Source organism: Canis aureus, chromosome 31, assembly GCF_053574225.1.
Source record: "Canis aureus isolate CA01 chromosome 31, VMU_Caureus_v.1.0, whole genome shotgun sequence".
Classification (NCBI taxonomy): Eukaryota; Metazoa; Chordata; class Mammalia; order Carnivora; family Canidae; genus Canis; species Canis aureus.
The window spans coordinates 39,069,694-39,083,926 of NC_135641.1; the positions used below are offsets into that span (position 1 = coordinate 39,069,694).

A 14,233-nucleotide genomic window follows, 5' to 3' on the forward strand; every position below is an offset into this window, starting at 1 on the left:
AGGATAGAGATAGGAAAAGGAAGGTTTGTCCCAGGCAAAGAGAACATTGTAAAGAGAGTCATTGGGACAAGAAGTGCAGGTTATATTCTTGGCTAGTTGAACTGAAGAGTGGTTTGGCAAGAACAGAGAGAATTATAATTTTATAGAAGTAAAAATGCAGTTTTGTCTAATAAAGACAAGGAGATTGAAATCATGTAAATACCTTGGAGTGACAGGAGCATGGTAAAGCTCATGGGAACTTTGAAGGCACAAGTGTATCATAGTCAGTGTGATAATCACTCCCTTACATAGAGCAGAATTTCTCACTTCTGAAAATATACAAAAGTGCCATGCCCCTGAACTTGAACTCAGAGAATAGCATGAATTACTTATTAATACATCAGTGAATAAATTTATTATGAGTGTAGCACTATTATTAAGTACTTTGAAGGAATTAGAGAAGCATAACTTGACATTTACCCTTAAGGAATTTATAGTCTGGTTGAGAATTCAGGGCATCTAAAGTAGAATGTTCAGTAGCAATAAGAGAGATGTCACAAGATGATACATGAAAAATTGACAAGTGAACAATAAAATAGAAATGCTTACTCTAGAATAATTAAGTCCATTTTCAGTTCAAGTTGGTGCTTGAACCTAGGCTTGAGGTCTGTATTGAATTTGAATAGATAATGCAGGTAAATCAGCACAAGAGAAACAACACGAGTAAAAGGTGTGGAGAATGGAATGCAAGTTCTGGGAATAGTGAGCAGATTTAGTCTATCTAAGGGTTTTTGTTTTGTTTTCAAAGATAGCATACTTTCCCTTTCTATTTCAGGTGCAGATAAAATTCTAGATTCTGGTATAGAGGATCATCCCTTGAGTGAACAAGATTCCATACAAAAAAGTCCTTTATCAGAAACATTGGATGTGAAACCTTCTGATATGACTTTACCACTATCTCTTCCACTTGGAACTGAGGACCACCACATCCTTCTGCCTGTCACAGATAATCAGTCTCCTACATCAGATACGTTGTTGAGGTCAACTGTGAATGGGTATTCAGAACCACAGTTGATTTTTTTACAGCAATTATACTGACTTTATGAGGAATATGGAATTGCTAAGACATCTCTGGTAGTAAACATAAACTCTCTGGTAAGGTGCATATATTATATTAAATTACCATTCATTTGAGTTGTGAACATTATTTTTCATTCACTGAAGTAAACACCTAATGCTGCATCGTAACTGCAATGCTTGTTTTGATTTTTGGCTTTTATATCTGATTATAAACATAACGTGTTAAGAAGTGAATTATACTGTAGTAGCACTATTTTGGATGAGTAAGTTTTATTTTCTTTTAGAGCTGCCTTAATTCATTTTTATTTTGCATTTTGAATTGCCTTTCATTTATTGAAATGGAATCTTTCCGTTTATATGAGTCGGTTTTGACCTGTGGGATTTTTTAGTTTTGTCCCCCTCAAAATTTAAGCAAAATCGATGATAGTATCAGCCAAGAGTGTTGCTGTTACTGAGCCCCTTAGGCCAATACATAAACTATGAGGGAAATGTAAATTTTCATATTTCTTCTTAAGAGAATTTCGGTACTGATAAGAATTGTGCTATTTAATATATTCCATTGGAGGTAACTTTTCTACTGAAAAAAGTGTTTTTCTTAAAAGCTAGAAAACTGTATATTATTCATTTTTGTTCATTTAGAATTCAATATTCTGGAGAATAGCAAGAGTCCGTACTTTTGAGTTATCTGAGACTATATTTGCAATATGAGTTTTAAATAGATCATTGATGTTTTTAACTTGTTAAAAGACAATTTCAAAATTTGATTCAAGTTATGTTTTAATAGGTTTCTAGATTACTGGAGATGAAAATATACAGAGTTTTGAAAATTTTTGATAAGCCTCTCTTATACCTGTTACACTCTTTTTACAATACTAAGTTCTAAAAAAAATTTTTAAATATAAACTTAATGCATACTCTAAATCATTTGGCCTCTGAATTGACACATCATAATTATGTAAAGAGTTAAGAAATTAGCTTCAGTTGTAAATGAACATTTGAGGAATCAGAAAGCCCGTTTATTAAATATTTTATATTTAAGTTTTCTATAGGTTTTGAGTTTTAAAATTTTAAAAATTAAACCACAACATTTGGCTATTGTCATAGTTTCACAGTAGTCTGCTTCCTTCCTGCTGAATGTAGAAAATTGAGTATCATTTGAATATTTACTACCAGTCTTCCCCATCCCACTTTTGCCACATAATTGATTTTTTTTACTGCCTAATCTTTCAGCATTAAATTCTCAGTTCCACAGAGTCAGTTCCTATACTGCTGATAAACACCATGGTGACATTATTTCATATTTCTGCTATGCGTTAGCTGTGGCTTATATGTTTTCTGGCTTTAAACTACACTTATAATAAACTTAAAGTGGGTTTTTTGGGTATTGATTTCTTTAATTGTATTTTCTCTGGCATCCTAGTCAGAGGAACCAGCTAGGAGAGGACGTAGTAAAACTCCTGAATTCTTGTAGAGATTGTCACCATTTCCCAGCACACTCAGCATTTTCACCATAGCATTTGCCACCAGTGGGACTGACTTAACTGAATAGACTTTGAACTCTATTGCCTTTATATAATAGATGTCAAGCTTCATATTTATTTATCTAAGAAATCTAATTATGCGTGTGTATTAATACACTGGTTTAAATACAATTTACAAAGTCCTAAAATGTTCAACTAATCTCTTCTGGCTTAAATTCAATAGGAGTTTATTGGGATGTGAAGAAATTAAGGAAAATTAAAAGACTCAGCCTCTTTAAGAAGTCTGCTGAAATGAAGAGGTTATATTTAATTTATATCTTCATTAATCCAAGCATCTATTGAATAAAACTTCAAAAACCGCTACAGTGATGTCAAAATTTTATGAGAGCAGTAGTTACCAAATTGCAACTAATATGATGGTAATTAGCATTTTGCATAGATTAGCCTTCAGATTTATTATTTTTAATATTATTGGATTGGAATGGCTAAGGTTGATTTACTGTGCTTTTTCTTCATCACAGTATCTGTTCTTGATAGCTAAAATAATTTTATTTTAAATTGACATGGCTTGATGCTCTTCCAGAGTGACATGTAAGAAATCTTGAAGGCTGAGGTTGCAAACTTGTCATTCTTCTCAAAATTCTATACTATTCCTTATTATAATACGCATATATTTTAGTTGTATCTGGTATCATCCTAACACTCATAATTATCATTTTAATTAAGTCTTTTTAAAAATATATTTGTTAAATGCAGTTTTCGGAAAAGTCTATTCTTAATTAAATATGACTAAATTTTTGAAAGTCTGTTTAGGATGTTGAAGATCTTACTGAGATTATTTTCTAAAATAATTTTGTATGTATTAGATTATTTCTACTATATTGTTAGATTTTAGAGTTTTTAAAAAGAAACCATAGATTATATATAAATGATTTTTTGCTGTTTTTAAATGGTATTTGTTTTATGTTTAATTTCATAGGATGATTTTGATAGACATATTTTAGAAAAAAATTTTTAAAGAAAACGTTCAATCAGTTCTCTTGCAAAAGCAGTTTATCACTTCTGTATATTTCAATTCTGCAGAAATTATACAAATGAGAGTAGTTGAAATGTACATGTATAAAGACAATCTACATGTTCTTGTTTTTTAAAATATCCTAGGACAATAGTTGTAACATTTGATGGATATCAGAAACATTTAAAAAAATAACACTATCCAAACCCCACCCCACCTTAGGCCTACTGAATCGTCCAGTCTCTGGGACATATATGCTGGAAAAGCTCCACAGGTGATTTTAATATAACCAGACATTGAGAACTATCTTAAATGTTTCTTGTCTTTTGGGGAAGCATTTAAAAATGAAGCCCTTCATATAACTTTCCATCTTATACTCAGATTTTAAGTCTTTAGAATTTCCCTAGAAATAGCACCAAGTAAAAAGAAATTGTATTTTAACGCAATTTCTGTAAATTCTATATTTTTACTCATTATTTATGAACAGTATGGAGTTTTAGTTAATGGAGCATTAATTTCTTGAAACAGTGGTATGGTTACTCTCTTGTTCTCTTCAACCCCTGCCACCATTGATTCAAGAGAGATTTGGTGTATTTGCTTAAGGAATTAGGTAATTATCAGGTAGACTTAATAACCATCCAGAAATAGGGTATTTAGTTTCAAAGTAAACATCATGGATGTGAACAGGTATTTGCATTAAAATGTTTAGCCAGTATTTCAAATGCTGGAAAATTTTTGAAATCAAGATACATAAACCTGCAAAGATAAGGTAAACACCACCCTTAAGTCAAATAGGAAAGACAAGCCTGAACATAATGGCAGTAAAACAAGACAGAATGTCACGTGTTTCAGGGGAAGGCAAGGAAGGAAATACGGAGCAGTCAACAAGAGCTGAATGGACAGAAACAGGGCCAGTTGTTCCCTGATAGACAAACAGGAGATGGATGATGGGAAGGAATGTGCACAAAGCTAGCTGAGACAGGCTAAATGAAGAAAGTATGAAACAGGGAGGAGGTAGGAGTCAAAGACATGTCCAGCACTATGCCTGACACATCTTACATGAAATAGTCCTCAATCCTTAACCTGTGCTAAAGGAGTAGGATTGGATAACCAGGTTGGTAACCTGTGGTCTCTCACACCCAAGCACAACTGACTGCTGAAGGGTGGGGATTAGAGGATCAGACAGCCTACATTTGTAACACATGATTCCATACTTAGATCTGCAGCTTAACTGAACATCTTACTAGGGAGAAAGAATTCTTAGGCCTGACCAAACTGGTTAGATTCTCAAGAATTTGAGCTCTGAAATTCAGAGACTTAAGTTTTGGAACATGTATAAGTGAAAAGATCATTTAGAACTGGCCCAGAGTGAGTGAAGCAAGCCAAAGTCTAAAAGAAATTATGAATAAGTAGAGAAAGCTGGTCTACAGAATGAAGCAAGGGAATGAAGTAAGGTCACAGAACCAAGCCACTGATTCTCTGTGAGAGAGAGGTGTGGCCTTGGAGTCCCCATTCTTGAGGTGGCACAGCACTGTCATCATCCTGGATGCCAGTGATTTTTTTTTTCCTGTTGTATCCTTACAGTAAATATCCCTTTTCTTAGGCTTGAATGCATTTCTTTTCCTTGCAGTTAGACAGCTCTGACTTTAATAAGACATCTAAGTTTTGATCCTTAATGACTGAGATGATGGTGATGCCGTTAAGTGTGATAGGGAAGATGAAGAAGAGGTTTATGGAAGAAAAGGCTTTATTTTAGATGCACTGAATTCGATTGGTGGTACAACAGCCATGTGAAAATGTCTAGTAGTACTTGGAAATAGAGCCCAAAGTCTAGGAGAGGTTAAAGCTAGAGCTCAGATCTTGTAGGCTAATGATTACTGGCATAGCAATGATTAAGGTGGGCCTGGGAGATGGTACTAAGCAAAAGAAAATCTTTGGGGAAATACATTTAAAGAATGAGCAAAAAGATAGGAGTGGCTGGGTGGCTCAGTCAGTTAAGCATCTGACTCTTGATCTCAGCTCAGGCCTTGATTTCAGGATCGTGAGTTCAAGTTCCGCTTTGGCATCATGCTGGGCATGGAGCCTACCTTAAAAAAATAAATAAATGATACAAAATGATAACAGGAAGAACACCAGGGTAGTGCAAATTTTATGAAGATGAAAGTGGTTTTGTACTGGTCATATGGTACAGAGAAATAGGGTACAAATCAAAGAAAACTTTTGGTTGGGTAATTGGAGTATGATGATCCTTTGAGAAGGCAGTTGGAGTAATAGCGGAGATAGAAGCTAGCTGGATATGGTTTGAGTAGTAGTTAAGACATGATTACTATTTAGTTGAAAAGCAGTGTGGAGCAGAATCATTTTTTGTCAGTATATAAAATAAAGCACTTTATTCCTTACTTTCAAAACTGAAACATTGTAAAATGATGAGCTTACTATGATTTGCAACACCATAATCAGAGGCTGCATTTGAGCCTGATCTTAAAGCATGACAAGAGGAGGATGGAAGGAAACTATATGGTTACAGATGTACTCTTTACAGTTCAGATGTGCAAAGAAGTGGGAGTTTTCTGACAGAACTTGCATTTCCTTCCACTTGAGCTCCCACCCCATGGGAAGTCAGGAAAATAATAACTTTTAGTCTCAGCCAGTTGAAAAGGAAATACAATTTATGACATTGTAAGGTAATGCTTAAACTTTTGAAAATGCTCTTGTTTCTGTCATTTGTTTTCTCTTTAATCTGGCATCCAGATGTATGGAGGGGGTTTAAATAACATAATCAGGGAAAACAGTGTCTTCAGTTCTTCCACTTCTCTGGGTATCCTACTGGCCTCTGATGCAGTAGGCAACAGCTTGTAAAATAGGTCATCAGGTTTGTCCTAGCTTGGTCAGAGCCCAGTAGTTCTTGACTAAATTGGCCTCACCTTGGTTCTAACAAATGTGGAGACCTCTGACATTTCTGCAGTTCTGATCAGGGTGCACTTTAACCTGTGGCTGCCCACCCGCCCCAGCCAGCAGACTCAAAGCAAGCCTTTTTGCTTCCCATTCATCAACTTCCCACTCAGCTACCGTCTGAGTTTCTGAGTCTCCCCTTGGGAGAATAAAGAAACTTGTAGGTGCCCTCCATACAACACAAGAACAGAGATTACACTGGACAGGCAAATCTCATTACCGAGGTTTACTTTCATGTGACTGTTTCCTACCCAGCCTGAGGAGAGGCCACCTCTTTCTAGAATCCTGTAAACTCCCCTACTACCCAGCATATTACAGATATCTCAAAGCAATAAAAGATGAACTATTGTACAAAAGGAGTCCGACACAGTAAATTCTACAAGATTCAGTTTATATAAAATTCAAAAACAGGCAAAACTATATGGTGTTAGAAGAAGTGGTTGCCTGTTGGAAGAAGGTTGAGGGAGCTTCTCGGAAGCGTGTGGAATTTACTATCTATATCTAGGTCGTGGCTAACATGGATGGGTTAACTGCGTGATAATTCATCGACTTGTTCACTTGTTTTTTTTTTTTCTTTTCTTTTTTTTTTTTTTTTGAGGTGGCTCAGTTGTTTAAGCATTCAGCTCTTGATCGCAGCTCAGGCCCTGATCCTCAGGGTTGTGAGTTCAACCCCACATTGGGTTCCATGCTGGGCATGGAGCCTACTTTAAAAAAAATTGTACTTTCTGTATGATTGCTGTACTTCCATTTTAAAAAGTATATATTCAAAAAACTAACTTGAAGAATGAGAAAACCAGAGCATTGGTGCTTAACTTTGAGATTAAAGACCTGGATTGTAAAAATGCAGATTCCCCAGACTATCCTCGGAAGTTTTGATTCAGTAGGTCGGACTCTAAGAATCTGTAATTTTAACATTTGCCTCAGTGGTTTTGATGGTGCACACTTTAAAAATGCTGATTAGCATCTGTAGTTTAACAAACTATCCTTAACTCTGGACAGATACTCAAGTATAAAAGATTTGTCATATTGTTACTTGAATCTGAATTTATTGGATCTCTAATTGCTAGGAGCAACATTTCCTCGCCCAGCTTAATGTTTTACAAATGTAATAATAGTTGTTTAAATTGTTCCTATTTTTTTTCCTATGGCTTGGTTTTAGTGCATCCATTGAATTCTGCAGATTTTCAAATTTGATTAAAAGAATTTTATTCATTTCTTTTTGCATTCTTAACAATACAAAGACATTTGATTTTTCTGAGATATACAGCCTTTTTAGATAGAATATTTAGTTCTAGATTATTCAGCATGTAAAAGAACTCTGTAAAAAAACAGCCAGTCTTTATATCTTCAGAGCAGAGATCTTAAAATGGAAATAAGATTTGAACACGCAGAACATTGTCAAGTAATGTCTGATAAAACCTAGTAAGTAAAATCACTAACTAGTAAAATAAATCAGTTTGTCAGGATACATAATGTCATTTGTATAATTCTGTAATCTATACAGTATAGTTTTGTTGGTTCCATTGTAAACATTGGCAGATCTTTAAGTGATTTTCACATCAAAGGAAGGTCATATTATTTCTAAAATTCCATTACCAGATCGTGGTAGTTCCTTTGATATAGCATATAAACAGAATTTACCTCGATAAAAATAACAACTTGAATTCCATTTCACCCATTGTTAATTAACATGAACTGTTGAGTATGTATTTTTCAATCAATTCCAGATGTTTTAAGATTTTGTTTTTCAGCACAGACTCAACCTGATAGCAACCATCCTGGATGATTCCCATTCATCTCTGAAAACATGTGAATGGATTTGGTAAGGCATTTAGGTCTTTTTCTGGCTCAATAACTCTGTAACATTAAGTGAAAATAGTGCCTTCATACCAGTTTTTAGATGTTCTTCCCCATACATAACCACCACCACCCTCTGTGACCACCCTCCCATTCCCCCCAGGAAGTCAGGAACGTGATGTTAGGTGCCAAATATAAGGAAAGACTGGTAAAACTTCAAGAATCATTAAATAATAATACGTAGGGGATATTGATCTTAATTATTTAATCTACCAAAGGACTGGGCAGATGTGAGCTTTATTTGATATACTAATATTTAAAAAATACAGCTATGATTGAGGGAATTTGCAATACTTTAAGTGAAGGCCAGTACTTAGACAACAATAAAGTTGACCCCCACCTTAATCCACCTCCTCCCTATGACATTTAGAGATAGATGGTATTTTCTTGTAGACTGCAAAACCTCAGCTTAAATTAACCTTTTAAAACTGTCCACATGTCTTTTTTCACACTTTGCCTGACAAGTAAATCCTTCAGATGAAGCAGCCTTCTCTTGGTGTGTGTGAATAAATTTGTGAATATAAGTCTATAATCAAAGTATCATAGTATCGGTTGCATCCTCATAGGAATCTTAATTTGAAAACAAGATTGGCCATAGACTACAGTAATTATTTGCCATCAAATCATTAAAATCTTACTGGCATCTTCTAAAAGAGAACAATCTTAAAAAGTTCACTGGCATCACTGACTTGGAAAGCATACATTTACATGTATTTGTAATATATGTGTTTATTTACCTGTATTTGTGAAATTGTATTGACAACTATAATTACCTAAATGAGATATGTAAAATATTTTTTCAGCTTCTAAACCCCGTGAAATTCCTTGGCAGTCTGCCACCTGAACCCTTTTTACCATTTCATGACAACTTTCAGTTAGGATACCTATAATGACTTTTTCTTTTTATGCTATTCTACTATTTAATGATATTTTTTCTTTTTTTTTTTTTAAGATTTTTATTTATTTATTCATGAGAGAGATAGGGAGAAGGGAGAAGCAGAGACACAAGCAGAGGGAGAAGCAGGCTCCCCGCAGGAAGCGGGACTCAATCCCAGACCCCAAGATCACATCCTGAGCCAAAGGCAGATGTTCAACTGCTGAGCTACCCAGGCATCCCTAATGATATTTTCTTTTGAAAAACTAGTTTAATTTCTTGTAGTTTTTTTTCCCTCCATCGTTAAAATTTTAGTCTCTTTTCTTCCCCCTCCCCCAGCCCTTTTTTCTTTTATTTTTTAATTGATGTATAGTTGAAACGTTAGTTTCAGGGGTACAACATAGAGATCTGGCAATGATCTACATACATTACGAAATGCTCACTGTGATAAGTGTAGATACCATCTGTCACTGTACAGTGTTATTACAAGATTATTGCATATGTTCTCTATGCTGTACTTTTTCATTATAACTTACTTTAATAAGATTGGAAATTTGTACCTCTTAATCTCTTTCATCTGATTTGTCTATCTTTTCATATCCCTCCCCTCTGTCAATCAATAGTTTGTTGTCTGTGTTTTTCTTTGTTCATTTGTTTCTGATTCCTCATATAAGTGAAAGCATATGTTGTCTTTCTCCATCAACTTATCTCACATACCATAACCTTTAGGTCCATCAATGTTGCCAATGGCAAGATTTCTTTCTTTTTTATGATTAATAGTCCATTGTATATCTCTACCACATCTTTCTCCATTCATCTATTGATGGACACTTAGGTTGCTTCTGTATCCTGGGTGTTATAAATAAAGCTCCTATAAACGTAGGGATAAATAAAGCTCCTATAAACGTAGGGATGCGTATCTTTTCAAATTAATGGTTTTGTTTTCTTTGGGTAAATGCATACAAATGGAATTGCTAGATCATATGGTAGTTATATTTTTATTTTTTTGGAGGAATTTCCATACGGTCTTCCATAGTGGTGGTACCAATTTACATTCTCATCAGCAGCCCATAAGGGTTCCCTTTTCTCCACACAATAGCTTTCTCGTAACACTTATCTCTAGTAATTTTGATACTAGCCATTCTGACAGGTGTGAAGTGATATAATTGTGGTTTTGATTTGCATTTCCCTGATGATTAGCGATGCTGAGCATCTTTTCATGTGTCTGTGGCCATCTGTATGTCCTTGGAAAAATGTCCATTCAGGTTAGATTGTTTGGGGTTTTTGGTTTCTAGTTGTAGGAGTTCTTTATATATATTTTGGATATTAACTTCTTTTTGTAAATGTTAGTTGCAAATATCTTCTCCCATTCATTAGGTTGCTTATTTGTTTTGACTCTTTTCCTCACCGTGCAAAAGCTTTTTAATTGGATATAGTCCCAGTTGTTTATTTTTGCTTTTTTTTCCTCTTGCCTGAGGAGACATTTCCAGAAAAATACTGCCAAGACTGATGGCCAAGAGATTACAGCACAGCCTATGTTTTTCTTTAAGAGTTTTGTGGTTTCAGGTCTTTTACATTTAGGTCTTTAACCCATTTTGAGTTTACTTTTGTGTATGGCTTAAGTGGTCCTGTTTTTCCAAGACCATTTATTGAAGAGACTGTCTTTTCTCCACTGTGTATTCTTGCCTCCTTTGTCATAGGTTAATTAACCATATAAACATGGGGTTTTTTCCTGAACTCTCAGTTCTATTCCATTCATCTAGGTGTTGGTTTTTGTGCCAGTACCATATGTTTTAATTACTACAGCTTTGTTGCATAGTTTGAAATCTCAGATTGTGATATGTCAAGATTGCTTCAGTTATTCAGGGTCTTAAGTGGTTCCATTCAAATTTTAGGATTTTTCTTTTCTAGTTCTGTGAAAAATACCATTAGTATTTTGATAAGGATTGCATTAATTCTGTAGATTGCTTTGGATACTATGGACGTTTTAACAATATTAAGTCTTCTGTGAGTCTTTCCATTGTTTGTGTTGTCCTCAATTTCTTTCATCAATGTCTTTTTTTTTTTACCTTAATTTTTTTTTAAGAAAGCTCTATACACCCAAAGTGGGGCTCAAACTCACAAGAGTCACACGCTCTTCTGACTGAGCCAGACAGGCACCCCAGTATTTTATTTTTTTTGATAACAGTTGTTTATAGGACTGTTTTCTTAATTTTCTGCTGTTTGTTATTAGTGTACAGGAATGCAATAGATATCTATATATTGTGTATCCTGAAACTTAACTGAATTCATTTATTCTAATAATTTTTTGGTGGAGTCTTTAGTGTTTTCTATAATTAGTATCGTCTGCAAACTGACAGTTTTACTTCTTCCTTACCAATTCAGATGCCTTTTATTTTTGTCTGAGTGCTATGGCTAGGACATACTCGTTTCTGATCATAGGGGAAAACTTTCAGCTTTTTACTGTTATGATGTTAGCTTTGGGTTTGTCATTTATGTCTTTTATTCTGTTGAGGGATGTTCCTTCTGTGCCCACTTTGAGTTTTTATCATCAGTGGATGTTCAATTTTCATCCTTTTTCCTGCATCTACTGAGACGATCAAATGACTTTTATCCTTCATATTGTTAATGTATATCATGTCAGTTGATTTGCAGGTGTTGAAACATTACATCCCTGGAATAAATATGACTTGATCATAGTGAATGATCTTGTTATGTGTTTTTTTGAATTCTGTTCACTAAAATTTTTTATCGAGGATTTTTGCATTTATGTTCATCAGGAATTAATGGGTTATAGTTTACTTTTTTTTTTTTTTTTTTTTGGTAGTCTCTTTGGTGTTGGTGTCAGGATAATGCTGACCTCATAGAATGAATTTTGGAGAACTTCTCCCTCTTCTATTTTTTGGGATACCGTGAGGATAGGTATAAACATTTCTTTAAATATTTGGTAGAATTCCCCTGTGAAGTCATCTGATCCTGGATTTTTGTTGGGAGTTTTTTAAATCACTGGTCCAATTTTGTTACTAGTAATTGGCCTGTTTAGATTTTCTATTTCTTCTTGATTCAGTTGGAAGATTGTATGTTTTTAGAAAGTCTGCTTCTTCTAGGTTGTCCAGTTTCTTGGCATATAGTTTTTTGTAGTAATTGCTTATATTTTTTTGTATTTTTATGGTGTCAGTTTTAACTTTTTTTCGTTTCTGATTTTGAGTTTTTTTTATTAGTCTGGCTAAAGTTTTATCAATTTTGTTTATCTTTTCAAAGAACCAACTCTTTGTCTCATTGATCTTCTCTGTTGTTTTTTTAGTCTCTATTTCATTTATTTCCACTCTAATCTTTACTATTTCCTTTCTTCCACTGACTGTGGGCTTTGTTGGTACTTTGGTTTCTAGTTCCTTTAGATGTAAGGTTAGATTGTTTAAAATGTTGTTTCTTGAGGTAGGCCTATATCACTATACATTTCCCTCTTAGAAATGCTTTTGCAGGATGCATGGATGGCTCAGTGGTTGAGCGTCTGCCTTTGGCTCAGGACATGATCCTGGGGTCCTGGTATCGAGTCCCACATCACGCTCCTTGCAGGGAGCCTGCTTCTCCCTCTACCTGTGTGTCTCTGCCTGTCTCTGTGTCTCTCATGAATAAATAAATAACATCCTAAAAATGCTTTTGCTGTGTCCTAAAGATTTTGAACTGTAGTGTTTCCATTTTTATTTGTCTCCAAGTAGTTTTTAGTTCTTGTTTCTTTGTTGATCATCGGTTGCTTAGTAACATACTATTTAGCTTTAAGGTATTTTGTGTTTCTTCCAGTTTTCTTGTAATTGATTTCTTTCTAGTTTCATACTGTTATGGTGGGAAAAGATGCTTGATAGGATTTCAGTCTTCATAGACTTGTTTTATGGCCTACCATGTGATCTGTCCTGGAGAATGTTCCATGTACACTTGAATAGATATTCTGCTGTTTTAGGGTGGAAAATTCTGTGTATATCTTTTAAGTCCATCTGGCCTAATGTGTCATTCAAAGCCACTGTTTCCTTATTGATTTTCTGTCTTGACCATTTATCCATTGATTTAAGTAGGTGTTAAAGCCCTCTACTATTACTGTGTTATTGTCAATTTCTCCCTTTAGGTCTGTTAATATTTGCTTTGTATATTTAGATGGCATTCCTAAGTTGGATGCACAGATACTTACATCCTGTTAGTGAATTGATTCTTTTATCATTATTCAATGACCTTTTTGTTTCTTTTTACAGTCTTGTTTTAAAGTCTGTTTTACCTGATATGAGTATGGGGGTATGAGTATTAGTAGCCCCAACATTCCCTCTGCCTCTGTTTGCATGAAAGATCTTTTTCCATCCCTTTACTTTCAGTCTGTATGCATCTTTAGGTCTGAAGTGAGTCTATTGTAGGCAAGCATATAGATGGGTCTTATTTTTTTTATCCATTCAGTCACCTTATATCTTTTCCTTGGAGCATTTAGTTCATTTAAAGTAATTATTGATAGGTGTGTACTTCATACCATTTTGTTGCTTTCTGGTTATTTTTTTTTTTTTTTAAATTTTTATTTATTTATGATAGTCACAGAGAGAGAGAGAGAGAGAGAGGCAGAGACATAGGCAGAGGGAGAAGCAGGCTCCATGCACCGGGAGCCCGATGTGGGATTCAATCCTGGGTCTCCAGGATCGTGCCCTGGGCCAAAGGCAGGCGCCAAACCGCTGCGCCACCCAGGGATCCCGCTTTCTGGTTATTTTTTGTAGTTCTCTCTTCCCTTGTGATTGGTTCCTTTCTCTTTTTGTGTATCTATTACAGGTTTTTGGTTTGTGGTTACCATGGGGTTCCACACGCTATGTGTATATCAGTTTATATTGAGATCATAGTCTTTTTAGTTCTCTAGAAGCACTAAATTTTCATTCCCTTCTTCCTGTTTTATGTATATGATACCATATTTTACCTCTTTTTGGTGTATCCCTAATTTTTACAGATATAATTGATCCTACTGCTTTT

The 14,233-nt window shown here is 34.8% G+C and overlaps 1 protein-coding gene across 25 annotated transcripts in view; it reads left to right on the forward strand.

Annotated features, from left to right (window-relative positions):
* MYNN (myoneurin) overlaps positions 1-14,233 on the forward strand; it is a 33,764-nt gene that overhangs the window by 12,617 nt on the left and 6,914 nt on the right. For 10 of the 25 annotated variants that reach the window (XM_077880273.1, XM_077880249.1, XM_077880259.1 and 7 more), the window contains 2 exons: positions 815-7,929; positions 8,259-8,329. In XM_077880273.1, coding sequence (XP_077736399.1) covers positions 815-1,077 — 263 coding nt within the window. In that variant the 3' untranslated portion in view covers positions 1,078-7,929; positions 8,259-8,329. The remainder of the gene's footprint in view (positions 1-814; positions 7,930-8,258; positions 8,330-14,233) is intronic. The other 15 variants (XM_077880251.1, XM_077880254.1, XM_077880258.1 and 12 more) reach the window with 5 other exon arrangements.